General features: G+C 41.3%; 1 protein-coding gene across 1 annotated transcript in view; it reads right to left on the reverse strand.

Annotated features, from left to right (window-relative positions):
* Positions 1-3960: 3960 nt before the first annotated feature.
* aatkb (apoptosis-associated tyrosine kinase b) overlaps positions 3961-13206 on the reverse strand; it is an 80388-nt gene continuing 71142 nt past the window's right edge. Inside the window, exons 17-23 of the mRNA XM_085761265.1 lie at positions 12535-12939; positions 10721-11219; positions 9486-10138; positions 9243-9455; positions 7759-7882; positions 6724-6966; positions 3961-5472 (exon numbers count right to left, since the gene is read on the reverse strand). Of these exons, the coding sequence (XP_085617391.1) occupies positions 5444-5472; positions 6724-6966; positions 7759-7882; positions 9243-9455; positions 9486-10138; positions 10721-11219; positions 12535-12939 (2166 nt within the window). The 3' untranslated portion in view covers positions 3961-5443. The remainder of the gene's footprint in view (positions 5473-6723; positions 6967-7758; positions 7883-9242; positions 9456-9485; positions 10139-10720; positions 11220-12534; positions 12940-13206) is intronic.

Consider the following 13206-nt stretch of genomic DNA (forward strand, 5'->3'; position numbering starts at 1 on the left):
CTCATCAGGTGTTTCACCTCTTAGCCTCACCTGGTAATAATAATGCTGCCTTCTTAAAGGGCACGAATGTGGCTGTCGACAAAAGAGAGAGAACAAGTCTGTTAAACTGTGTGTGCACTGAGGAGACGAGGCCTTTCAGAGGGACGATGGGAGGAATCAAACCCAGAGGAGAGAGTAGAAACAACACAGGCAGAAAATCAACAGTATCAGAGGAATCGATTTGTGCTGCTGAGCGATAGCATCAAACCTGATAAGCACACGACTCATAGTACTGTACTCAAATTAATCCTATATTCTGTAATACTAGTAATAAGCAGCACATCTGCAGTGATAATGTAACTGTACCGTGCTGGTTCTCAGATCGATCACTGATTCTTTTCTCTTTTGATTCATATTGTTCTTATAGTAAACGAGCAGTTTGTTAAAAAAAAAAAAATCTTGTTAACGCAACATTTTCAACAGAGAAATATTCAATAACACAATCAACAGCAGAGAAACTTTGTGATTGCATATCGACTGTGACGATAGGAGAGGAAGAGTCGGAGTTACACCGGTGCAGCTAGTCAACTTTAATATGAGCAGGTTTTGCAGAATTTACATTTCTACAATGTTTTATTTTGAAATATTGATCCATAACAAGAATCATTGTGGTTTTTAGATGTAAAAACATCTCTCAGCTTTACCTTCAGATAAAAAAAAAAACAATCTATTAAATAAGTTGTTAGTGAGATCTGATGATTAAATACTTAAAAATGTATTTTTTTATGCTTCGAGCATCAGAAAATGAAACTTTCCTTAGCTGCTGAGTGAGTGGAGGCAGAAATTAAAGTTTGACTCAAAACCTGAACAAATGATCTAATAAACATGACTGAGGTTCAGATATTTAACGTACGTGTGAGCTCCAACTGTTTAACTTTACTCTGAGAGTTTGAGTTTCCTGCGACGGGAAAATAAAAGAACTATAAGGTGAATGTTTCCCTACACAAGTTTTAAAAATGTCAATTGTTATATAATAATAAAAAAGTATTTGAATATTTGAATATTTAAACATACAAGCAGCAGTGTGTTTTGCAGAGTGTCAAACATCCAGTGAAATGTGCCTTAGTTAATAACAACAGTTGGTTCTCACATGTACAGGACGTTGAGTTGAAATGTTGCGTTCACTGACCTCTTACCGTATTTAACCTGATCAAACCTGCACAGGTGTAACTCCGATGTGACATTTGAGGAGCGATGCAACACAAATGCACCGACTGACACTCAGAAACTGTCTCATGATGTGATGTGATGACAAACACAGTGTCTGGTTTTCAACTTAATTTTTAAGAATAAAGAATCAAGTATTTACTCACAGTTTGTTTTGTTGTCATCTTTGTGTCTGTTCATGTTTTATTCTTCATTAGATCAGAACATCTGATGAACAAAAACTGTTTTCAATTCAATTTTCTGTATTATTATTTTTTTTTAACTCTCAGACAATCCTTCAGTTTGTACCACTTCCATGACCCCTGGACAAAATTTAGACATCAGTTACTCCCAAAATATTTGTGATACATATAAGGCTGGGTCTTCTTGACTTAACCCCTTCCTGGCCAGTTGTTTTAGATGCAAAAACACAACATTTCTATGGGGCTCTATGGGCTTTAGACTAGAGCAGCTGGTCTCATTTACAGAGTGATAAAAAGAGATATCCAAAATCCCCTCAGTGAAAACTTCTGACTCTAATATGTCAACAAAATAAAACAAGAATTTTGAAAGGGGCTTTATCCATTGTTCAGATTTTGGTTCTGGATGGAAATTAGCGCATATTTCATTAGATATTGCCTCATTTACATATTTAAACATAAAATTTGACAAAACTTGTAATACAAAAAATATTTGTCTTAATGTGAGTGATAAACTTGGGAAGTTTCATGGTGACATCTGTTAGTTAAAATTTTTACTTTAAAATACATTAAAAAACCCATTGGGCATTTTTGTCCACTTGAAGGGTCATGGATGTTTTAAAAATGCATTACATGTCCAAAAAATGGACTTTCATTCTGAAATTTGGGACATCCAGAGTTTACCCAAAGATACACCTCCTTGCCAAAAACCAGGCCCCAGTGACCTTTCATTTGACCATGGGGAGTTGGGAAAGTTTGATGTTTTCTTCAGTGTGAATGGAGGCAAAGTTATTCTAGAGACAAATGAAAGCTCTCAGTGTGAACGCTGCTTTTCAGATGTGTAAAACAGACTTTATTTATATTTGATAGAAGGTACAGAAAGTAATGATGTGACCAGGTCAGTGTGGGTCAACACTCCTCTTCTTCCTCCTCCTTCTTTTTACAGTGTTTTTGTTTAGTTTAGTTTTTTCCAAAATGAGTTCAAGGCCAAAGCTGCTGTCGTGTTCCTCGTTCTGTCACCACGGTCCTGGACCACAACACAACGTCTCTTTGGCAACGAGAAACAGAAGAGATCTTTTTTTTTTCCTAAAACACCCCCTCCCCCCTTCCCCCTCCTCCACAGGTACAGTAAAGTACATCAATACTCATAAAAGTATTTTTGTTGAGATACAAAAATATTAATGGACGGTCGTCTAGAGAGGATCTAATGCTGCTAATGAGCCGATACAGAAGAATAAAGCAGACACTACATGTTGCTCACAGGCCGTTTCTCAGGTGACTTCCTGTTTCCTGCAGAGCCGACAGTTCATCACACAAACACACCTTTATCTTTACTCTTTTTTTTCCTCCTCTGACATTAACACACACAGAAACAAGGCATTGAAACACTTCACGATCCTGTTGCTGACTCACCTGTTCCCCCTGAAAACATCATGGCTCAACGAGTTCTTTAATATTTTCATAAACACTATGAAATATTATTCTCTTGTCCTACTGTAATAAACCAAATTACAATTAATTAAAACATTTTTTCTTTTCTTCCAACACCAGAATCATTGTACAAAACTGCTGCGAACAAGCTCATTGTAGACGATATACAGCCACAGTGTGGGAGACAGTAAAGTCGGGCGTTCACTCTCTTCGCTCTTACTAAACAGATAAAATGGTGGAAACGTGACTGAAGCTGAGAAACACTGGATGTAGGCTATCATGTATAGAAATCATATTTGTCCAGATGAAACCTCTGTGCAAGACGAGACAGAGATGTTCACAGCGTTTTACCATTGTTGAGCAGGTTTGAGTTGTGATACTGGCCACTATGGGGCGGTGGTGTGATGCGTAAGGTATGTTAAATAATTTAATGAACCAAGTTATTAAAAGGAGGGTTTTTAAAATAAGATGTGAATCTCATGGTGATTTTTCCTCAACAAAAACGTCATCGATTGGAGGCAACAGTGACTCGGTATTGGAAAGTGATGAGACAGCGTTAGCTAGTTAGCATGCTGCTAACTTAGGCGGGACAAAAGACGAGATAGAGAAGAGTTCAAATGTTTTTTGTTTTTTTTATCTTTGATGCTGAACTTGCAAAGCTGATGCAAAACAGCTCCTTTTAATATCTCATTGTGTTAGTCCTTGTGAATATTGTTGCAAATCACAAAGTTGTTCAGCCCTCGTTGTGTTTGGGGCGCGGATTGTAGATCAGTGCGCTATTGGAAAGTGACGAGATACTTAGTTAGCATGCTAATTGGGAGAAAATAAATAAAATAAGAAAGAAAAGATGAAATAAATAAAATGTGTATTTTTCTTACTCAAGTTAAGTTTGATGCTGAACTTGCAACGCTGCCTGCAGCCATTGATACTAACATTAGCAACGTAGCAGTAGCTAAACTTACAAATATCTCCTTTTACTAATTAGATTTTACTACTCTTTGTGAATATTGTTGCAAATAACCGAGTTATCACTAAAGTTATTAAAAGGATTTTAAGTTTTCTCTGCTGTGAACCTGGTGGTGATTGTTGCTCAACAAAACGTTCAGCCTCTTTGGGGAAGATTGGAGAACTCAGCGACTCGCTATCGGAAAGTGGCGAGACAGGCTTCGCGTTAGCTAGTTACTGTAGCATGCTAACTTCAGTGGGAGAATAAATAAGGTAGAATAAAGAGTTAAAATGTGTATTCTTCTTACTCTTAACTTGGATGCTGAACTTGCAACGCTGCAGCCATTGATGCTAATGTCGGCTACGTAGCAGTAGCTAAACTTACAAACAGCTCCTTTTAATACTATGTGATACTAGTCCTTAATATTGCTGCTCAGTGATGTTGGATTTACAGCATCTTTGCATCAATGTGATGAAGTTTTGACTTTTTTTTTAGGTGTTTAACTTGAGTGGATTCACTAAAAACAGACATTTTATTTGATCAGTGACTAAAGTTGTGAAAATGTCATTATTGCAATATAGTATTATACAGTATAAATAACTGTGATGACAACTTCCTTCCTCTATATTGCCAAATGTCATTATTATTATTAGAGAACTTGTGTCTTTGTAGCATCCAGACACTGAAACCTTCCTCCTCCTGCTGCTGTCAATGTGTTTTGGACCTGCGCCATGATAAATGGATTTTAATGAGCTATGTGTCTCTAAGCAACATGTATCTATAGCCTACTGTTTCTAGTTTCTTGAAACCATGCATTGCTATATTTGAAAAACAAGGCCATCCATCTACTTTACCTTATCTTCACCTCTTGTTACCATAGAGACAATGCAGCGAGGAGAGGAGTTAGATGTGATGAGGATGAGCCATGATGACATATTCATGTAAAACAGTAGAGTACAAAAACAGAAAGAAAATAAATAAAGTCACATATTATTATTATTATTATACTGTATGTTTGTCCAGGTTCGATCAGCTGCTTCCTTTTGTTCAACACCAACATGTTCTCTGTCTCTGAATAAACCCAAATATTAACATTATATTACTCGTGATACCTCAAGGATTCTGGTTGATATTCATTAAGACAAGTAAAGCAGTTTTTTTGTTTTCGTTTTTTCAAAAAAAGGTACAAAGTCTGAGGAGCTGTACAGTCAAAGTGCTGATCCTTTTGTGGAAAAAGCCAAAAAATTGTTGCCGTCATTGTCGTTATTGTGTCTTTAACTCACACACACACTGTCCCGGTGGCTCCACCCTCTCATCAATACTCCCTATCAGAAACTAAGAAGTGACAGAGGTGGCTAATGTGACGCTCTGCAGAGGCTCGTCGTCGTCCCCCCATCTGAAAAATACCCAGAATTCAACACTCATAGATTCTTTACATCATACATACTGTAGTATATATATATTAATATTCTGCAAATGTTTATATATTAACTGTCCACGTCTCCTCCTCAGTTCAGTCCTGCATCGTGGGTAAGACGGACATTTTTCCCAAAAAGTGTCCACATTGCGATAAGAGGCACTGTCTTGTGTTTCTAAAACCTGACGTTTAAAAAGTAAATGAGAAGTCATGCGAGTAGAGTCGTCACAGAGAGAGAGGCAGGAAATAAATATCCACGGCTCGTTACTCTTTGTCTCCGTCCTCGCTGCTCCCTGCAACACACACACACACACACACACACACACACACAGATACACACACACAGAGGATTAATGTTAGGGGATTGATTTCTAAAGGAACCTGCTGGCACCAAAGTGAATGATCTCATTATTTACACTGCAAAAACTCAAAATCTTTCCAAGCATATTTGTCTCATTTCTTGTCAAAATGTCTCAATTTTAGTCAAAACTAATCTCTTTCCACTTAAAATAAGACTCATCACCTAAAAATTAACTTGTTTTTAGATAGTTTTCACTTGTTTCAAACTAATTTTCAATTGAAATAAGTAGAAAAATCTGCCAGTGAAAGCAAGTTTTTTTTGTGCTTGTAATAAGAAAGAAAAACTTGATCCACTATCAGATTTTTCTACTTATTTAAAGTGGAAAATTTGCTTGAAAAAAGTAAAAAGTGTCTAAAAAGAAGCTACTTTTTAAATGTGATGAGTCTTATTTTAAGTATAATTAGATTTATTTTGACTAGAAATTACATTTTGACTAGAAATAAGACAAATATTCTTGGTAAGATTTTGAATTTTTGCAGTGTACTGTGGCTGCTTTTACTCTGATTCTGTGGCAGTGGTTCAGTGGTTTCTGTAAAGGGCCAGTTGCCCAGACTGGGGATTAAGTCTAATACAACAAGTGTCTTATTAGTGTTCGTACTGTATTGGCTGAAACATGAAGTTGGAACATTGATAGATTCAGATCTGAGTCTTAAATTAAACCACAAAGGAGCCAAGGTTTCATTTCAGATACTGTTTGTTGATAGATATTAATATGTGAAGTGTTTGAGAGATGAATGAACTTAGTTATTTTTGATGAAAATTCACTGTTTCACTGCAGCTTCGGGTCAATTTTGTGACAGAGTGCTCTCTCTCTCATACTTACAGGTAATTTAATCTGATTTTATTTAATTAAAGTTCACAGCTCCGGCTTTTTTTTCTCTCTGCAAAACTCATTTTCCATCCCTGTGATACTGTCACGGTGTTAATATATAATCAAACACACTTCATACAGAGCCTGTGAACGTGATGTATGAGTTCAGCAGCTTTGACAGTTCATTAACAAACTCAGCTCAACTTTATTTATATAACTATTACTATGACTCACATCAAAGTTTCACTGCAGCTTTGATCTTTAAACCATTTTTTTTTTTTTTTTTTTACCTAACCTGAAATCTGAAATCTGATCTGAATCTCAGAGCAACAGATTTTCTCTTCTTTCCTTTGATGATGATGATGAACTCACCTCCTGCCGAGTCCATGTCCGAGTCCGAGATGTGAGTGATGGAGAAACGGGACACGTTGGAGGGGGAGACGGTGAAGCGGGAGAACTTGACGGCTGGTTTGGTGTCCGGGGCTTTGGGGATGGAGATGGAGGAGGAGATGGAGGAGGAAGAGGAGGAGATGGAGGAAGGTGGGGATTCAGACACTGAGGATTTTGTTGGTAGAGGCAGAAGAGGGAAGTCGTCCTCCCACTCGTATCCTGCACCTGAGAGAGGAAACAAATTAGTGCAGGATGAGTCATCAAACGCCAGGAAGAGAAAATACTTCCATTTCAAATAATAAATAATGTTTGTGAGGTGTGGAAACAGGATTAAAGGGGAATAATAAAGGTTCATTTCATGGATTTTAAAGGGATAGTTCACCCAAAATTCAAATTTCAGAGTCCTCCGTGGCTTCTCTGAGTTACAGGGGGTCTCGGCATAGCAGTATTTGTCCATATAATGGTTGTGAATGGTGCTCACTTTTCTTCGTCCAAAAAGACACACCAAAAAACATCCAAATACCTCCATGCTGCTCGTATGTAATGTCCGTCTTATATTGAAGCCCCGAAATGCTAAATTGTCCCGAAAAAAAATTAAATAAGTCTATATTTCAAGCTTGTTTTGTAGCGGAAGCTTCTCGAAGCTCCTCTTCCCGGTTCGTCAAATTTGGACGGAATTTTTTTCGGGACAATTAAGCATTTTGGGGCTTCAATACAAGACGGACATTACATACGAGCAGCATGGAGGTATTTGGATGTTTTTTGGTGTGTCTTTTTGGACGAAGAAAAGTGAGCCCCATTCACAACCATTATATGGACAAATACTGCTATGCTGAGACCCCCTGTAACTCAGAGAAGCCACGGAGGACTCTGAAACTTCTCCCAGCCCTTAGTCGACATGAGGGTGAGTAGATAATGAGTGAAATTTGAATTTTGGGTGAACTATCCCTTTAAAGGAGAATAATAAAGTTAATTTCATGGTTTTTTAAAAGTAAATCTCTGTGTTTTTATGCTCACTCTCTTCTGAGATGTTTCCGTCAGACGAGTCGTCGGAGGCGGTGACTCTGTCGTGGGCTTTGCTCCGTGAGCTCTGAGCTCCTAAAGAGAAGCCGAGCTCCGTCAGCTCCTTGGTGGGGCTCTCCTGGTGAGACAAACACTCAGCGTCACATCTGGGAAATAACTGCTGATAACCTTCCTTCCTTGAACCAATCTGTTCCCTTCCTCCATCCTTCCCTCTTTCCCTCCTTTCTCTCTTCCTTCTTTCCCTTCGTCCTTATTTCTTCCTTCCTTTTTGACTCAATTGACCCAATCCTTTTCCTTCCTCCATCCTCTCCTTCTTTCCACAATCCTTTTCCCCTTCCTTCCTTTCTTCCTTGAACCAATTTGTTCCCTCCCTCCATCCTTCTGCTTCCTTCTTTGATCTAATCTGTTCCCCCCCTCCATCTTTCTTTCCTTCCCTTTTCCCTTTCCTTCCTTCCTTCCTTCCTTCCTTCCTTCCTTCATTCGTTCCCTTCATCCTTATTTCTTCCTTCCTTTTTGACCCAATACACCCAATCTGTTCCCTTCCACCCTCCATCCCTCTTTCTGTCCTTTCTCTCCTCCTTCTTTCCACAATCATTTCCCCCTTCCTTCCTTCCTTCTTTGAACCAATCTGTTCCCTCTCTCCATCTTTCTTTCCTTCCTTCCTTTCTCCCTTCCTTCTTTCCACAATCCTTTTTCCCTTCCTTCTTTCCGTCCTTCCTTCCTCCCTTCTTTCCCTTCATCCATCCTTCTGCTTCCTTCTTTGACCTAATCTGTTCTCTCCCTCCATCTTTCTTTCCTTCCTTCCTTCTTTCCCTTTGTCCTTATTTCTTCATTCCTTTTTAACCCAAATGACCCAATCTGTTCCCTCCATCCCTCTATCTTTCCTTCACTTTTCCCTTCCTTCTTTCCTCCCATCTTTCCCTTTGTCCTTCCTTCCTTCCTTCCCTTTGTCCTTATTTCTTCCTTCCTTTTTGATCCAATTGACCCAATCTGTTCCCTTCCTCCATCCTTCCCTCTTTCCCTAACCCTTTCTCTCTTCCTTCTTTCCACAAACCTTTTCCCCTTCCTTCCTTCCTTCTTTGAACCAATCTGTTCCCTCCCTCCATCTTTCTTTCCTTCCTTCTTTCCGTCCTTCCTTCCTCCCTTCTGTCCCTTCATTCATCCTTCTGCTTCCTTATTTGACCTAATCTGTTCCCTCCCTCCATCTATCTTTACTTCCCTTTCCCTTCCTTCTTTCCACAATCCTTTTTCCCTTCCTTCCTTCGTCCTTACTTCTTCTTTCCTATTTGACCCAATCTGTTCCCTCCCTCCATCTATTTTTCCTTAATTTTTCCCTTCCTTCTTTCCTCCCATCTTTCCCTTTGTCCTTCCTTCCTTCCTTCCTTCCTTCCTTCCTTCCTTCCTTCCTTCCTTCCTTCCTTCCTTCCTTCCCTCCATCCTTCCATCCTCAACCCAGGAGGACAACATTAACCCCTCACCTGGTCGAACAGGTAGACGGTGACGTCGTCGAAGAAGGACACGGTCTTCCTCTTGCGGTCCAGCTCCTCCTGCAGACTCTGGGTGGTGAGCAGCATGGGCATCTTCAGGAGGCTCCGCAGCTTGTGAGCTTCGCTGTCGTCGCTAACGACGACGGGGACCGGGTGGTGACACTCGTCCTCCTCGCTGTCCTCGCCGCCGCTCCGCAGCAGCTGCTCCTCCTGCTCCTCCTGCTGCTGCTGGACGCTGTAGCTCCGCAGCTCCTCGTCCGACTCCTCGTCACTGTCGTCGTCCGTGTCCCCGTCCTCCTCGTCCGCCTCCTCTCCGTCCGCCGGAGACGCAGGGAGCGGAGGAGGAGGAGGAGAAAGAGGAGGAGGAGGGGAGGAGGAGGAGAAGCGGCGAGCGTTGAGAGCCACCTCGTCTTTGCGTGAAGTCCTGCTCTGGACCGTCTTCTCCTTCATCACCTCCTCCTCCTCCTCCTCCTTCTTCTCCTCCTCCTCCTCCTCCTCCTTCTCCTCCTCCTCCTCCTTCTCCTCTTCTTCCGCCTCCTCCTCCTCCTCCTTCTCCTCCTCCTCCTCTACCTCGATGTGAACACATTCTCCGTTCAGGGCCCCCAGCGCCTCCTCCATGGCCCCCACCACCTCCGCTGCCCAGTCCCCCAGAGAGGAGCTCTCCTCCTGGGACGGCCACTCGTCCAGTCCTCCCTCTGTTGTCATGGACGGATCTGGAGGAGGAAGTCCACACTGCTCCTCCTCCTCCATCATGTTCTCCTCCTCCTCCTCCTCCTCCTCTGCTCCTCCTGTTAGGGAGCGTCTGACGTCTCGGTCCTCCGGTTCCTCCTCCTCCTCTTCGTTCTTTCTTTTCTCGCCCTTCTTTTGCTCTTCATCCACATTTTGCTCTTAGAATAGAATAGAATAGAATATACTTTATTAATCCCTTAATGCCGGGAAATTCTTTCATCTCAGCGCTGCAAAAATTCAAAATCTTACCAAGAATATTTGTCTTATTTCTAGTCAAGATGTCATTTCTAGTCAAAATAAACCTAATTCTACTTAAAATAAGACTCATTACATTTAAAAAGTAGCTTGTTTTTAGACACTTTTAAGAAAAATTTTCAAGCAAATTTTCCACTTTAAATAAGTAGAAAAATCTGACAGTGGAGCAAGTTTTTCTTTCTTATTACAAGCACAAAAAACTTGCTTTCACTGGCAGATTTTTCTACTTATTTCAATTGAAAATTAGTTTGAAACAAGTGAAAATGATCTAAAAACAAGTTCATTTTTAGGTGATGAGTCTTATTTTAAGTGGAAAGAGATTAGTTTTGACTAGAAATGAGACAAATATTCTTGGAAATATTTTGAGTTTTTGCAGTGTGAAGAATATTATAGCAGAATAATACAATACAACAACGTAAGATAATTTTAACAGTATATACAAAAGAAAATATAAGCATCCAATAAATAAATCTCAATCTCCTCACCTTCGTCCCTCGACAGCCTTTCGTTCTCGTAGTCGGAGAAGTAGGCGGAGTCTCTGTACGGCGTCTTATCGCTCAGAGGGGAGAAGATGTGCTCGCCCGTCTGTGAGCTCAGATCTTCACCCTGCTCCTCCTCCTCCTCCTCCTGCTCCTCCTGCTCCTCCTCCTCCTCCTGCTCCTCCTCCTCCTCCTGCTCCTCCTCCTGCTCCTCCTCCTCCTCCTGCTCCTCCTGCTCCTCCTCCTCCTCCAGACTCATGTCCAGCTGAGGCGTTGGCGTCGTCGGCTTGGTCAGAGCCGGTTCCCGCGGCTCTTGATGAGGCTCTTTGGGGACGAACTCGGGGCTCTCGTTGTTCTCTGTGTCGTAGCCGCTGTCCATGGCCTTGGGGGAGGAGGAGGAGGGGTGGGAGGAGGAGGAGGCGGGGCTGAAGGAGGAGGAGCCGGCGGCGTCTGCGGACGACGACGTCAGCAGGTCGATGGAGTCCATGGAGTCTGGCGTTCCCACCTATCATATGGCAAGTGGATTTAACATTTAAAAGCTAAGTTTGACTATCTGGAATTAACATTGTAGATATCAACAACGTCTTTCTGACTGGTCGTAATTACATTTTGAATAGTTGGATTTTTTATTCAAGATATCTGTAATTCAGTTTTGCCTCTAGTCAAAAAGAACATTTCAGATATCCGCAACTACGTTCTTCCTAGGACAAATGACGTCACTTTTGCCATTCATGTGTATGGGGTTTGTCATTACAGATATCTATAATTCATTTGCGGATATCCACTATGTGAATTACGGATATCTGTAACTGAATTACGACTAGTACTAATTCCAGTTTGAGATATCTACAACTTCATTTCGCCTAGTCAAAACTTAATTTAAGATATCCGAAAAGGGACATCTCTTTCAGATATCTTTAATTGAGGTGAATTAGAGATATCTTGAACTGGAATTATGACTAGTCAGAATCAAATTGTAGATATCTCAAACTGGAATTAGTACTAGTCGTAATTCAGTTACAGATATCCGTAATTCACATTGCAGATATCTGCAACTGAATTGTAGATATCTGTAATGACAAACCCCATACACATGAATGGCAAAAGTGATGTCATTTGTCCTATAGGAAGAACGTAGTTGTGGATATCTGAAATGACAATTGTGGATAGGAAGAATGTAGTTGCAGATATCTGAAATGTTCTTTTTGACTAGAGGCAAAACTGAATTACAGATATCTACAACACATATCCAGTCTGGCTAGTAGCATTTTTTTTAAAGTGGGGTTGTATGATCTACTAATAGCCCCTAAGTACTTTAATTGCAGTAGAAGACTCTCAGCACTCCTCCCGTTAGCAACGCCAGCCCATAATAGCCCTGCCCAGAGATTTACAACATACAGTGTTGTGAACAGACCCAAAGAAACGGCCTATTTTCACGGCCTAAAAGAGGTTTTACGTGAAAAAAAAAAAACACAGTTCCATTGTTCGCTATAATATAATTTTTTCCAGCCCTTCAAAGTGCAGGAAAAACACAGTTTTTATTTGGACCTAACCAACTCACGTATGTGTATTTTTTTTTCCAGGTAAAACCTCTTTTAGGCCACGAAAATAGGCCGTTTCTTTGGGTCTGTTCACAACACTGTATGTTGTAAATCTCTGGGCAGGGCTATTATGGGCTGGCGTTGCTAACGGGAGGAGTGCAGAGAGTCTTCTACTGCAATTAAAGTACTTAGGGGCTATTTGTAGATCATACAACCCCACTTTAAAAAAATGCTACTATCCCTTTAAATGTTCAAATGGCTTGTTGCCATGCTACTCACCTGCTTCTGCAGAGACTTGAAGGCTGGAGGAGACGCGTTGAGCTCGCCACCGGACTCGTCGGCGAAGATGCCCGAGGTCACGTCGGTTATGTCGTCTGTGATGTCGTCGTCATCGATGTCCACGTCGTCCACGTCGTCCTCGTCGTCGCTGCAGTCCAGGATGTCAGCGAGACAGACGCTGGAGCCCCGGTCCACCACGCCGCTGTCCCCGGTCTGGCTCAGCTCCGACTGAGGGTCTGTGAGAGAAACCATCACGTGGGTGTTGTCAGAGGGAGGAGGAGAGGGTTTAGTCATCGTCATCGTCAGCGACACCAGCTCTTCCACTTTCGGTTCCGGCGGAGGGGGTTTCTGTACGATGACATCACAGGGACTTTCCTTCGTCACATCAGCATCATCGTCGTCGACCTGGAACAACGTGCAGAAGGACTTGAGATTGACAGATCACACATTGTAACTCTGGGGGAATTCAAGTCAGTTATAAAAGACAGAGAATTGAGTCTCAGATACGGAATCAGTGTGATTGCATTGTGACAAGTCCTAACCATGTTTTTTCCTGAAATGTGTGATGTGTGGTATTTTTAATTGACCCTTTGTTTGGCCTTCTGATTGGTCCTGCTGTTTCCCACACAATCAGAGCGCTTCTCCCTCATGTCACATGTTGCGCAGCGTTCT

This window comes from Trachurus japonicus, chromosome 19 (assembly GCF_045865225.1).
Source record: "Trachurus japonicus isolate A0001 chromosome 19, Traja_1.0".
Classification (NCBI taxonomy): domain Eukaryota; kingdom Metazoa; phylum Chordata; class Actinopteri; order Carangiformes; family Carangidae; genus Trachurus; species Trachurus japonicus.